Source organism: Saimiri boliviensis, chromosome X (assembly GCF_048565385.1).
Source record: "Saimiri boliviensis isolate mSaiBol1 chromosome X, mSaiBol1.pri, whole genome shotgun sequence".
Lineage (NCBI taxonomy): Eukaryota > Metazoa > Chordata > Mammalia > Primates > Cebidae > Saimiri > Saimiri boliviensis.
In genome coordinates this window covers 124,463,446-124,477,330 of record NC_133470.1, presented here as the reverse complement: position 1 = coordinate 124,477,330, position 13,885 = coordinate 124,463,446, and the positions used below count along the sequence as shown (strand labels likewise).

At 45.1% G+C, this 13,885-nt stretch overlaps 1 protein-coding gene across 15 annotated transcripts in view; it reads left to right on the top strand.

The window, feature by feature from the left end:
* The window catches only part of TMEM164 (transmembrane protein 164), a 171,861-nt gene that overhangs the window by 132,398 nt on the left and 25,578 nt on the right, over window positions 1-13,885 (top strand). For 11 of the 15 annotated variants that reach the window (XR_012515655.1, XM_039464045.2, XM_039464046.2 and 8 more), the window contains one exon: window positions 9,245-9,323. The exons of the other annotated variants lie outside the window; for them this stretch is intronic. Coding sequence is in view for 10 of the 11 variants with exons in the window: in XM_039464045.2 (XP_039319979.1) it covers window positions 9,245-9,323 (79 nt within the window). In the remaining variant the exon portion in view is untranslated. The remainder of the gene's footprint in view (window positions 1-9,244; window positions 9,324-13,885) is intronic. 15 annotated transcript variants of the gene reach the window in all.

Genomic DNA, 13,885 nt, shown 5'->3' with positions numbered 1-13,885 from the left:
AAGCATGTGTCCCTCCCTCACGCAGTTATTCTCACTTCAGTCTGCCCTTTTTTCCTCACCTCCTGGGAGCCCAAGGCTAATCTTCCCATCTGTGCTTTGGGTCCCATTCTCTCCCACCTGCTTCCAGTCCTCTCGATGTCTAGTGCCTCCTGCCCCTCCTGCTTCTCCAGCATCTCCCTGTCCACTGGCTCCTTCCTTCGGTCTATACATACTCTTCTGCTCTTAACAGTTATTTCTCAATATTGATACTACCCTTTAGTTATAGCTTCCATCTCTCTCCAGTCATTCATACTTCTCAAAAGATTACTGAGAACCAGGGGTCCACCAGATGGGGTGCAAGAGATGTTCCATTAGGTGTGTAAAAAAAATTATATTTCTATTCTAATAGAATTTCATCCTTTTACATTTCCATGTTTGTCCTGATGTACATTTACATGTGCATATTTTATAATATACAGTTATACATATATATCATTTACCTTACTTTCAATTCTTCTCACCCTTTCTAGCCCCTTTCAGAACCATACCCACCCACATTCCTACTGACTTACGAGCTTCTCTCCCAGGCAGTCACACTGGCAACACAAATTCAGCATGGCCCCAGCTTCTTTTCTTGTACCTTACCTCCTCCAATCTGCACTCTAGACTGTAGGTCCCAACATAGGGAGAAGCCCCCAAATCCTACCATCCATTAAGCGACAGCCTGTGAGTCATCTGTGACTTCTTTCCTTCTCTTATTTCTGCACAATCCCCTGTCCAGTCAATTAATTAGTCCTGACAATTCAACTTCCATACCTTTTCTCAAATCTGTGTCTGCCTTTGTTTAGACATTGCTATCAGCAGCCCCTAAATGGTCCCTCTGCATCAAGTAGCAAACCCTGAACACAACCACCAAAAGGAGCCCTGCAAAATTACATATCATGCATGCCTCTCACTCACAAAATTCAAACTGCTGGTAATTCCAGTGCTTTGGGAGCTGGAGGCGGGCAGATCATGAGGTCAGGAGTTCGAGACCAGCCTGGCCAACATGGTGAAGCCCTGTCTATACTAAAAATACAAAAAAAAAAAAAAAAAGTATTTAGCTAGGCATGGTGGCGCATGCCTGTAATCCCAGCTACTTAGGAGGCTGAGGCAGGAGAATCACTTGAACACAGGAGAGAGGTGGAGGTTTCAGTGAGCCAAGGCCACGCCACTGAAATCCAACCTGGACAACAGGGCGAGACTTCGTCTCAAAAAAGAAAAGAAAATTCAAACCAAAGCCAATACATGATCTACAGGGCCTCCCATCATCTTTTACTGCACTGATATTTTCTCCTTATCTGTTAGCCTCCTCACCTAGACTATGAACTGTTGTAGGGCAGGAGTTTCTATCCTACGAGATGTATTCATCATTGCCACATAACAAGAGGCAAGCCCGTTACCTGTCACCCAGGCATGCCTTAATAGGTGTTGTTGGTCAATTGGATGAAAGTGAGAATGGGACTGTTTTGGGTAAGAACAGGAGAGTGGTGTTGACATTCCTTTGAGAAATAAAGAGGTTTCCAGTGACAAACTCTGGCCTAGAGATAGGCCAAATGAATGGACGAATGTGGGGAGCTAAAGCTACCCTGATAGTCATCTGATAAACATACTAATGAGTGAGTTAGGACTGTGGGACAGCCCAGATGATACCATCTCTTGCTAAGGCAGAATGATGAAATGAAACCCCAGCTTTTGACCTAGAAAGATCTGGCATTAAGTCTTACTGCCTGGGATGGAAATTCTGGCTTTCCTAGTTACTGGCTGAATTGATGATACAAAGGAGGATAGTGATTATAACAGCCAACATTTAATGAGCATTTACCATATGCCAGCACTGGGTCAGAGATTCTACAGGTATCATTTCACCACAGCCGGATGAAGTAGGTACTATTATTCCCATTTATGAATAATTCAACCAAGGCTCAGCAAGATTAAGTGATTTGCCCAAAGTTGTATAGCGAGTAAATGATGGAGACAGAATTTCAATCTCAGCAGCCTGACTCCAGGCTGGAGATACTGATTTGGGAGTCATTAGTATACAGATGGTATCTAAAGCCAGGAACCTGGATAAGATTAACTAGCGAGTGAGAGTAGCTATAGAAGAGGGACATGGAAGTGGTTCTTGGCCCCTCTTGTATTTAGAGATGAGGGACATAAGGGAAATTCAGCAGAGGAGATTGAGAAGGAAAGCCACTGAGGTAGAGAAAAAACAGAGGGTGGTGTACGAGAACCCCAGCACAGAAAGTCTATTAAGAATGAAGGAATGATCAGCTGCGTCAAATGCTATTGATGGATTAAGTAAGATGAGGTCTAAAAATTGACCAGGACTACCATCTCTAGTTTTGCAAGTTAACTGCATAATGGAGTGAGTGGTATCCAAAATCTCTGACACCCTGGCGTGAGGGTGAGCCTTGTGTTGCCCACTGGGATTGGAAACATGGAGGTCATTGGTAACCTCAACAAAGGCAATTTGAGTGGAATTGTAGGAACAAACGTGATTGAATTGGATGGAAGAATACTTCAGAGGAAAGGCAGTGATGGCAATGAGTAGAGACATCTTTTGAGGAGTTTTGCTGTAAAGTATAAAGGAAAGCAAAGAAAATAGAGGTGGTAGCTCCATTACTACCACAAATGGAAGTAAGAGCTTTAGTTTCTTTAGATGAAAAGTATTTTAGCATGTTTCCTTTCTGATAGCAATGATCTGGTGAGAAAAACAGACAATTGCTGGTATGACATTCTTGAGTAGGTGAGAAAACATAGGATCTAGTACAGGAATGGTGGTAATAGCCTTAGCCAGTGCCACTGGTGCTTCCTGCATAGTTGCAGAGGAAAAAAAAAGCAGCCGTGGGGTTGGGGATGGGTACAGGGAGGAGGGAAATATGGAGGTGGGAGCTTGTGCATGTTATCTTCCAGTGGCTCTCCATGCCCCTCACACTAGTGAAATAGGAAGCCATTTCCTCAGCTAAGTGGGAGGATGGGGAAGGTTTGAGGAAGGCAGGAAAAGTTGGGAAATAGTGGTCTGGGAGAGAGGAGGGTGAATGATCTTGGGAATATAGTGAGATTGTAGAGCAGCATGGAAGCCTGGCACAAAGTTTGTTGTCATGAATGTAAGGGGTTAACAGCATGGCTTTATATTTTTCTCCAGACATGTTTCCTTGCATGGGTTTGGGGATGTGAAGTCAGTTGGATTTAGCCAGGAATGTGGTTTTGCCAGGTAAGTAGGAAAAAAAGAGAGAGTATGTCAGGAGAGTTGGGAATGTACCGAAGGGAGTGATGAACTTTGAACTCAACGCTGGCGAGCATAGAAGTGAGGGCATGAGGTTGGTGAGGGGGCAGTAAAAAGGTAGTAGGATCAACACTGTAGGTCTGGCTGGGCGCGGTGGCTCAAGCCTGTAATCCCAGCACTTTGGGAGGCCGAGGCGGGTGGATCACGAGGTCGAGAGATCGAGACCATCCTGGTCAACATGGTGAAACCCCGTCTCTACTAAAAATACAAAACATTAGCTGGGCATGGTGGCACGTGCCTGTAATCCCAGCTACTCGGGAGGCTGTGGCAGGAGAATTGCCTGAACCCGGGAGGTGGAGGTTGCGGTGAGCCGAGATGGCGCCATTGCACTCCAGCCTGGGTAACAAGAGCGAAACTCTGTCTCAAAAAAAAAAAAAAAAAACTGTAGGTCCTGGTAAAGTGGGAAAATTGTGAGAGCAGGGATATTAGAGGGAGTGAATTGGCCAGACACAAGGTGGTGGCTGGAGAGTAGGGTGCATGACAGACGTTATGGAGAGATCACAGCTATTAATAACTTGTGACCATGCGAATAAGGTATGAGGTAAAATGGAGAGGAGATCTTGAGGGGCATGGAGGGCAAGGCATTGAGAGGCCAGGGTGATGCTAAATATTGATACCACAGGGATTTTGACAAAGGAATGTTGGAAACGAGTCACAGAGAGGGAAAAGGCAAAACCTTCAAGGACTGAAGTGGAGAGGGTATACATGGAGCAGGCCGTAAATGATTGCAACAGAAAGGAGTAGTGGGTGCCATAGTTTCATGACATGAGATTTAAATCAGGAGATGGTGAGCAAGGAGGCAGAGAGAATGGTTTGGAAGAGACAGCAATTTAGAAGCATCTGTGAGGCACAGAGCGGCACGCCCTTGGCCCAGTGGTGCAAAGTGATATGAAAGGAAAAACACCCACCACTTGATTGAGCTGTCAGGATAGCAGTGTCTTCAGAGAGAGAGAACCAAGTTTTCTTAAAGCAAGAAGGTGAAGGGACTGCTCAGGTGACTGAAGTAAACAGGGAAGTAGGGGCGTGGTGGGATCAGTGGTCACCATGGCAGAGGACGGTGGTGCAGTTGCCAGGATTGTAGAGTGGGGGGAAGGAGGTTGAGATTCTTGCAATGAACAGAGTCCATGCACCTAATGTTTCAGGCAGTCTAATTCCAGAGGCCTGGAGAATTTTACCATTCTGGTTTTTTGATTCTAAAAAGGATGTTGACTTGTGAGAAGACAGTTAATGACCTGTTTTGTTTAAAGCATTTTTTATTGCTTTTGATTTTCAGTTGCATTGATGGAGGACTTTTTGTCTATAGCCTCAGGGTTCCTCCAGGAGAAAAAGAACCAGGCTATGTACATTAGAGTGGAATTCCAGGTGTGAGTTCTCTAGTGTGTAGAAATGAATTAACCAAGTGGAAATCTTTCTGGGGAAGTATGGCATTTCACAGATAATTATTTGTAAAATGAGGAAAAGAGGGTCGGGGGAGGCTCCCTGAGAAAATTCCTGAAACTCAGCCCAGACTCAGTGCTCAGTAAGGAACTGTGTTAGCTGGGCATGATGGTGCATGTCTATAGTCTCAGCTACTTGGGAGGTTAAGGCAGGAGGATTGCTTGAGCCTAGGAGCTCTGAGCTGTAGCATACCATGACTGTGCATGAGAATAGCCACTGTATTCCAACCTGGGTGACATAGTGAGACCCCATTTCTTTAAAAAAAAAAAAGAACTTTTCCCCATTGTTGAATGCCCTTCCCCCGATCCCTGTGCGGATTGCTGTTTCTTTGGATGTTATTTACTTTCTCTGTTAGTTTCCTATCTGTCAAATGGGCATGATCATAGCCCCTACTTCATAGGAAAGTTTTAATAATTAAATGAAATAACACATGTTTATTAGTGCATTTTCATGCTGCTGATAAAGACATATCCACCACTGGGTAATTTATAAAGAAAAAGAGGTTTAAACTCACAATCATGGCAGAAGGTGAAAAGCATATCTTACATGGTGACAGGCAAGAGAGAATGAGAGCCAAGTGAAAGGAGAAACGCCTTATAAAACTGTCAGATGTCATGAGACTTATTCACTACCATGAGAACAGTATGGGGGAAAAATGCCCCCATGATTCAATTATCTCCCACAGAGTCCCTCCCACAACACATGGGAATTATGGGAACTACAATTCAAGGTAAGATTTGGGTGGGGACACAGCCAACCCATATCAACATGTAAAAGTATTTAACACAGTATGTGGTGCATAATATAAGTGCTTAATAAATATGATATACTATTAAATGACAAGTGGTAAGTTTTTGACTCCCATTCAACTCTCTTATTCTTACCATTATGTTTCTTCTTATTTGCCCCCTTTCTCTTATGTCTTCTCATCTTCTTCCTTCTTACCTTTCTCTTCTTTTTTTTTTTTTGAGATGGAGTCTCACTCTGTAACCCAGTCTGGAGTACAGTGGTGCAATCTCAGCTCACTGCAACCTCCACTTCCTGGGTTCAAGCAATTCTCCTGCCTCAGCCTCCCGAGTAACTGGGATTACAGGCTCGCACCACCACACCTGGCTAATTTTTGTATTTTCTTAGTACAGACAAGGTTTCACCATGTTAGTGAGGCTGGTTTCAAATTCCTGACCTCATGATCTACCCGCCTCGGCCTCCCAAAGTCCTGGGATTACAGGTGTGAGCCACTATGCCTGGCCCCTTTCTCTCGTTCTTTTTCCACACTTCCTCCTTACCCTATTTCCTCTTTCCCTTCCCTGGGTTTGGTTGCAGTGGCATATGCACCAAGGTCAGTACTCTTTGTGGCCCCTGAAGTAGAGAAGTCTTGGAGTAGGGGTGAGGCAGCCATCAGAGGGAGGAAACTGCTGGTGGGGACAGGATCTTGGCCACCCCATCTCAAGTCTGTAGCCACAGTGGCTACAGAGATGCAGTGGGCCAGTAACAAGAGGCTCAGGAGCTGGGAGGCCTATATTGCAGGCAAGTTTGGCTACTATGTGATATGGGGCTAGGGTGACAGACGGTGGGCAGAGCATGCTATGAAGATGAGAATCATTTAAAAAGGAAGGGACTAGGGTAAATCACCATGTGGAGGGACAAGTGAGGACATGTGCATGTCCTGCCCCTGGTCCCGTTGCTGATACCACTGTGACTACTCCCATTCATAAGGGTGGCTCCTCCCCATGGAGCATCTCCTATGAGTCAGACTTTTGTGGGAGGGAGCAAGCAAGCAGAGGGTAGCTGAGTGTGCTGGCTAAGACTATAAATTCTAGAGCCTGACTGCTTGGATTTGAATCCTGGCTCTGTCACTGAATGTGAGGGTATACCCTTGAGTAAGTTATCTAACTCTTCTGTACCTTTATGACCCATATCTGAAACGTAGATAATGGAACAATAAGTTCTTATGAGGATTTGTTTAACTTGACAGTTTACAAAGTGATTTTCATAGTCCATGGCATAAAATAAGTTGCGAGTGTTTGTTACATTTTTTTAAATTTAAAAATCATACAGCAATCTTATAAAAAGAAGAGTTATTTTCATTTTACTGATGCCAACACGGAGGTAGAGAGGGTAAGGGCCTTGGCCAAGGCCGCATGGCTACTGAGCAGCAGAGTCAAATCTAGAATACAGCTTTGACGGACTCCAAGGTCGTAGCTTGTAACTGCAATGTTTAACTGCCTCCCTGGACATTCAGGTGGAGACTTTGCATTCTAGAAGGGTGGGGTGGCAGGGAGAGGCAGGTGAGCACTGTGAGTCGAGGTGGGTGGTCAGCAATTGGAGTCTGAGAGGTTGGCGGCAGAGGTACTGCTTGAGGACACACCTGGGACTAGTGACTGCCTGCCCTTGGCCCAGCTGCTTGCTGGGGGAGAGCAGCCTGACTTCCCAGCCCCATTTCAGGAAGAGGTCAAGCCCCTTAGGTACGTGAAGGTGCTGATTTCAGCCAGAGAGCTATGCCTTCTTGGGACTTTTTCCTCCTTCTCTGTTTTCTGGGTGACCTCAGTGAAATTATTAACCCTTTTGTACCTCAGTTTTCTCATCTGTCAATTGAGTATAATAGTTTACCTGCCTGCTTCCTGGGGATTTTGAGACATTGAATAGATCGTGGATGTGAAATCATTTGAAAAGCATAAAGCAGTACCTAAATTTGAGATAGTAGAGTGATCTGAGACCACAGTACTGTGAGGGTCCAGTGTAGACCTTTCAGGCCTCCATAGCTACCTTGTACTGATAATGCCCAGTATCTAATTTCATGACCTTTCCAGCTGGAGTTTATAGTGATACTTGGAATCTTACCTACTTTTCTCAGTTTTTACATTTCCCTAAGTGAGTATCAGTTAATAGTTGAGTAGCATGTGGGTTCCTGGGAAATTATTTTCCATGTGGATTTTTATTTTAAAGACCCAGAGCCAATGTCTGTGTCCAGGCTCCACAGTTGTCCCAGCTCCCATTTTGGGAGCTCTGCCATCTTTTTGGTTTCAGCCCTTGGCACAAGGCAGACCTGCGCTCCTGTGCGTGGGGAGCCTGTAGCTGCCTCCTCTCTTTGGCACACAGTCTTGGTTATGTGCTTGCTCTCTGGGGAACAGGGAGGCAGCTGACCCTTTCCCCTGGGTGCCCTTGTCTGTCCTGGCGTCCTTTGGGTTATGTGTATATGTGTGTGTGTTGGGGATTATGTAAGCCCTAGAGACTAGGCCTCTTGCCAGCTGCCAAAGTTCATTTTTTTCCCCAGAATTGAGTTAACCACCCAACCGTTTCCATTCTCTGCCTGCTGCAAAACTCTACAGCAGGGCCCCGATCGCGGGTCAAAACATGCTCTGCTTTGACAATACAGAGATTCCTTTTTGAGTGGGATGAGAAACAGGAGTGAGTGAGTGGGCGTGTTGGATGCAGGGAGAGTGAGAATATTCATTTTGGTAAGCTGTGCCACAGTTGGCCCAGTAGCTTGGTCTAAACTCAAAAGTAGGGCCAATGCTGGGCTGATACCCAAATATCCAATGGGGAAACTTTATTCTTAGATCTAGACCTATGAGACCTAGCAGTCTTTTTCTTCTTTCATCTGGAATATGGGGATAATTCTACTCCCTATGTTCTTCATGCCAAATGAGAAATAAACTTATAAATAGTCCACCATCTAGTCTCCAGGAGCAGGAAGTGACATAAGGTTGTAATTCTTAAAGTATATTTTGCAGAGAACAAACTGTTATTTAAAAAAAAGAGTCACTCGCTAAGTAAGTTTGGGAAACACTGGATAAACAATGGCAAGTAGGTTTCTTGTCTGTAGGAACCATTCAGGTCCTTCATATTCCAATAATACACATGAGAAACCACCAAAGGCATATATTGTATGCCACATCTCCTAAATTGTTTTTTATTTATTTATTTTTATTTATTTATTTATTTTTTTTTTGAGACGGAGTTTTGCTCTTGTTACCCAGGCTGCAGTGCAATGGCGCGATCTCGGCTCACCGCAACCTCCGCCTCCTGGGTTCAGGCAATTCTCCTGCCTCAGCCTCCTGAGTAGCTGGGATTACAGGCACGCGCCACCACGCCCAGCTAGTTTTTTGTATTTTTAGTAGAGACGTGGTTTCACCATGTTGACCAGGATGGTCTCGATCTCTCGACCTCGTGATCCACCAGTCTCGGCCTCCCAAAGTGCTGGGATTACAGGCTTGAGCCACCACGCCCGGCTACATCTCCTAAATTGTTAACCAAACTTTCTTAGTGGAACATTTATAAGTACGTTCTCTACAAAAGACACCTAGGAAGATCCTGAGTAGATCAGAGGAATATTCATTTTGTTCTTTTTTTTTTCCTGCAATTGTAAAGAAAAGTGATTGGTGAAGTGCATGGGGTTACTAAATTGTGGGTCCTGAACAGCAAGGGAGGTCAACTTTGGGCTCCATTGAAATGAATGCTTCCTGATCTGAAACACTTCTCTCCCTCCTGTCCTCACAGCTCCCCTTTGAATTGGAGATTTACTACATTCAGCATGTTATGCTCTACGTGGTACCCATTTACCTGCTTTGGAAGGGAGGTAAGGCCAGCAAACCACACTCCTATGTGACCCCCACACCTAGCCTCTCCCTCTGTTTTCGGGAGTCACAGCCTCTTGGATGCCTACTGGGATCATCAGCTACTGCTTGGTTTCTTCAGCATGTTTTATGCCAGGCATCAGGAAGTGGGGAGATGGGAATGGATGAGGCCTGCAAGGGATCTGGGGACTTATTAGATCCATTCTTCACTGGGTGACTGTGGTGCTGCTGACTGCCTGTCACAGGCCTGGGCTTTGGGTTCTTGATGGTGGCATTGGGTTTGTATGGAGTCCATCACACTCTGTCACCCTCTTGTGTTGTGCCTTCTCCCTGCCTCAATGTGCAGTGGTGGGGTAGAAGGAGAGAGTAAAGTACTTGGTCCACTCAAGAACAAAAGAGATATTGTAAGGGGCAAGAAGTCCAGGGACTAGGGTAATTATGGGATTTGGGGGGAGAGGCAGGTGAAAGATCAGTGTCAGCCATGTAAAATAAACCACTGGAAACCTTGATTTGATGTTGGAGTCACTACCTGTGGGGGTCTGTCCTGTAGACCTTGACTCAACGACAGATGAATAAATTCACTCAGACACAGAATACAGTGAACAAGCAGGCTGGGGTGTACGTGGTCACTCACAGATACTTGAGGAGACTACTATAAAGAGATAGCAGCTGCCGGCCATGACATGCTGGCCTCTCTGGCCTTTATTCAGCACACATTAAATGACAAAGGCTTTAAGTCAACACCATTAGAGGGTGAAGATTAAAGGCCAGGTTCTGAGGCCTAAAGTAAACACCATTAGTCGGTAATATCCCTGGTCAACCTACCCTTGAGAGAGCTATCTGGAATGAGTAAGGGTTACTTTATAGGACCACATGAGTAAACAAGTTAGTTAGGTAATCTCCTCACACTCCTTTGTTTCTACTTTATTTAACTAAGGGGACAAGGCTGCCTTTAGCCAACTACTGTAGTAAAAACCCTTAGGCCTTCCAAAAGGGTTTGTGTATATTCTCTATGACTAAAATTTCTCCTACCAGCCTGACTGAATCACCACAATTTGGTGAAGAGGGTAAGACCACCAACCTGGTAGAGGCAGCCTGGAAAGGAAGCTGATGTATGTGCAACCTCTCAGTGACCCTTAGATTATCCCATCCCTCTGTTGCATAAGAGACAAATGGAAAGGGAAGTGCCTGTCCATATAGGCTTGTTGTGAGAGCCCTCCTTCTCAGTGTTCTTTACTTCCTGAAAGGCCTTGTCATTGGAAGACATCCTCTTTCATTGTTAGCCACTAGCGTCTCTGTCTCAGTTGCTGAGACTTTTCTGTTCTTACCTTCCTACGGGCAGGAAGGGTTTCATTTCTACCATACTAAAAGTGGCATGAGGCCACATGGGCCCTTGAGCTCACTGGAAGATGGTCTGGGACTTCAGTTGGGTTCTGCTGCTGCTTGTCTTATGAGTGGATGCTCTAACTTAGGCATTCCAGCAGATTTTTTTTTTTTTTTTTTTTTTTTTTTTTTTTTTTTTTTGAGACAGAGTTTTGCTCTTGTTACCCAGGCTGGAGTGCAATGGCGCGATCTCGGCTCACCGCAACCTCCGCCTCCTGGGTTCAGGCAATTCTCCTGCCTCAGCCTCCCGAGTAGCTGGGATTACAGGCACGCGCCACCATGCCCAGCTAATTTTTTGTATTTTTAGCAGAGACGGGGTTTCACTATGTTGACCAGGATGGTCTCAATCTCTCAACCTCGTGATCCACCCGCCTCGGCCTCCCAAAGTGCTGGGATTACAGGCTTGAGCCACCGCGCCCGGCTTCCAGCAGATATTAAGATCTGGTGTGGGATAGCCCCAAGGCCTAGTCAACCCAGGAACATATTGCAGGATGGAGTCTACTTATAGTCCAGAGGTTTGCCTCCTGTCAGTTTTCCATACTTGCGTAAATATTCTTTGAGACTGCTTTTACCCTGTGCGGCCACTTGGGGTCTCACAATGTTGAAGCACACTTCCTTTTAATTTGCTGTAAAAGCACTATTTTCCCCACAAAGCTTTAAGGAAAGTCTGAAGTTCCAATATCCAGGAGACTTGTGCCATTTGTTAGGTCTGTCCTCTGGGGCAGCAGGAACAGCCTCTTAATAATGTTAAGTCTTGGAGATACCTGCATTCTGAATAGAACCAGGCAGATAGGTGTCCCTGGGCCTCAGAGCCCTGCTACTCATTGTTCCTGGCTTCTGGGGTGTGTGATGGAAGTCATAGCCAAATCTGCATGGCTGTTATTTAAATATATTTGTACTCTAAGGTCACCATAAAAATCTGTCAGTTAGCTGGGTTAGACTGGTCTGACATTGGAAAATACCAACTAGCCACCTTTCCTCCCTCCAAAAGAATAATCCAGGAAGCCACTTTCTTAAGACTTGGCTAACTCTAAGATAACTATATCTTCTTAGGGCAGATCTTCCTGATAGCCCAGTTCCCTAAGTGGCAAGGTGAGAGATAGCTAGGGCTGTAATGAGAGACAGTATGCTGTATTCTTGCTAATAATCCATAGATCCCTGGCTCAGTGAGGGTTTAGCTTGCAGCACAAGTGGAGTGATCTCACCAAACTGACTTTTGACTCCAGGACCTGGATGAGAGCATCTACCACCCCACGGAAGTTAATGGGCCCTAGTACCTTCTATCTGACCAACTTTGAGCTATTTTGAGGGCTCATTTCCCTTTCCAGCCCTTTGCTGCCATCTGCTGTTCACTTGGGGGGAATTATGAGCATCGAGAGAAACATCTGATTTCTTTCTAAGGCTGATTTTTCACCTTTGGTTCCAAGCATCAGACCTAGGCCTTGCGGAGGGGGAAAGGAGTTAGAGTGAGCTGTGGGAAGATTACTTGACTGTCAACCAAGAAAGCTGACAGTTGAGGATTCTGTTCCATAGAAGTCTCTTGTAGTTTAGTAGAAATAAATGGCTTAGCATGTTTTACCTAATACAAGACAGCTCTCCTGTAGATATATCTCCCATGCCCAGGAACCCTGTTTTCCTGAAAGGCAGGATCCTGCTTGAGCATACAGTGCATCTTCCTGTGGTTTGAGGTGGGTAGGTAGGTGGCGCCTTACGGTAACCTCACTTCTCCCTTATTGCAGACCTTATGCACTGTCACAGTACATGGACCTGTCTCACCCATACCACTCTTTTCTTCCTTTGGCCCGTTCCTTCATTTCCCTGTTTCCTTTCCTTCTGAATTTTGCCCGTGACCCCCTGGAGCTGTATTTCCTTTTTTCTTTTTTGTGTTATAGTATTTTTGAATTTAATTTTTATTAGATACTGACAAATTATATTTGTATATATGTATAAGGTGATGCTATGCTATGTGTATACAATGCAGAATGATTGAATCAAGCTAATTAACAAACTGTATTTCTTACAAACCACCCCCAACCACACTGGCAGGTTTTCATGGAGCACAGAGCCCTTCCTGTCTCTTGCTTGTGGCTTCCTCTAATGGAGGCTGTTCTTTCTGCTCTGCCCCATATGCTCCAGAGCCCCTTCTGTCTCTTCTAGACTCATCTCTACGTTAGGGGAAATGGCTTTTTCTTTTACCATTCTCTTTTTCTCATCACCACCATCACTTGACCTCTTGGTCACTTCCCTCACATTCCTAGAAGTCGCTGGCCTGTAGCTCTCAATATTTCCATTACAATTTGAGCCCACATCTTGAGAAACTTCTTGTAAGGACCACACATCCATTCCTTCTCAAGGTCTGGACTTCTTAATTGCAGTGACCGCAGCATTCCCTTCTTTTCAGCCACCAAGACCTTGTTTTCCCCTAAAGCTCCTCTATGTGAGAACATAACTGCTGTTGTGTTCTTTCTTTGACTCGAATCTGCACTCCTTTCCTCTTCTTTTCTTCCCATTCAGCATCTTTCTCCATGATCTGTCATTGAAACTTTCACTAGCTTCTGAAAGTGTCTCACATCCCTTGTCGCTTCCAACTGGGATAAGTGTCCCATCCCTTTTCAGTGTGCCCAGTCTTGGCCTACTGGAGGAACTTTTTCAAGCCATTCCGATTAGGGCTGTGAAAATTTCATGATACCTGTTATAATTGTGCTCTCAATACCATTGCTCAATTTATTTTCTGTCTGTGGTCAGCTTCTCCACACATTGCCCTCACAAGTCCTACGCTAAATCTTTATTACCCTCCTCTAACTTCCTGTCCTTTCTGTGCAAACCCTCTGTTCACTCCACGCTCAATAGATCCCTCCTCTCCCCACAGATGACAGAGCAAAATGGAGGTTTTTGGGATGAGAATTTTCTCAACACTTCACTCTATCTCTGCAAGCTTCTTTACCCACACCCATTCCTGTGTTCCTCCTTCTCATCCTAGAAGAAGTGGTATTCATTCTGTTCTGGCCAATAACACCGCTGTGTGATTAGCTCCTACCCCTCCTACCTTCTCTGGAGCCTCATTCTATCAATTAATCTCTTATGTGCCTGAATATATTCTTTTCTTTTTTTAGACAGGGTCTCACTCTGTCACCCAGGCTGGAGTGCAGTGGTACAGTCACAACTCATTGCAGCCTCAACT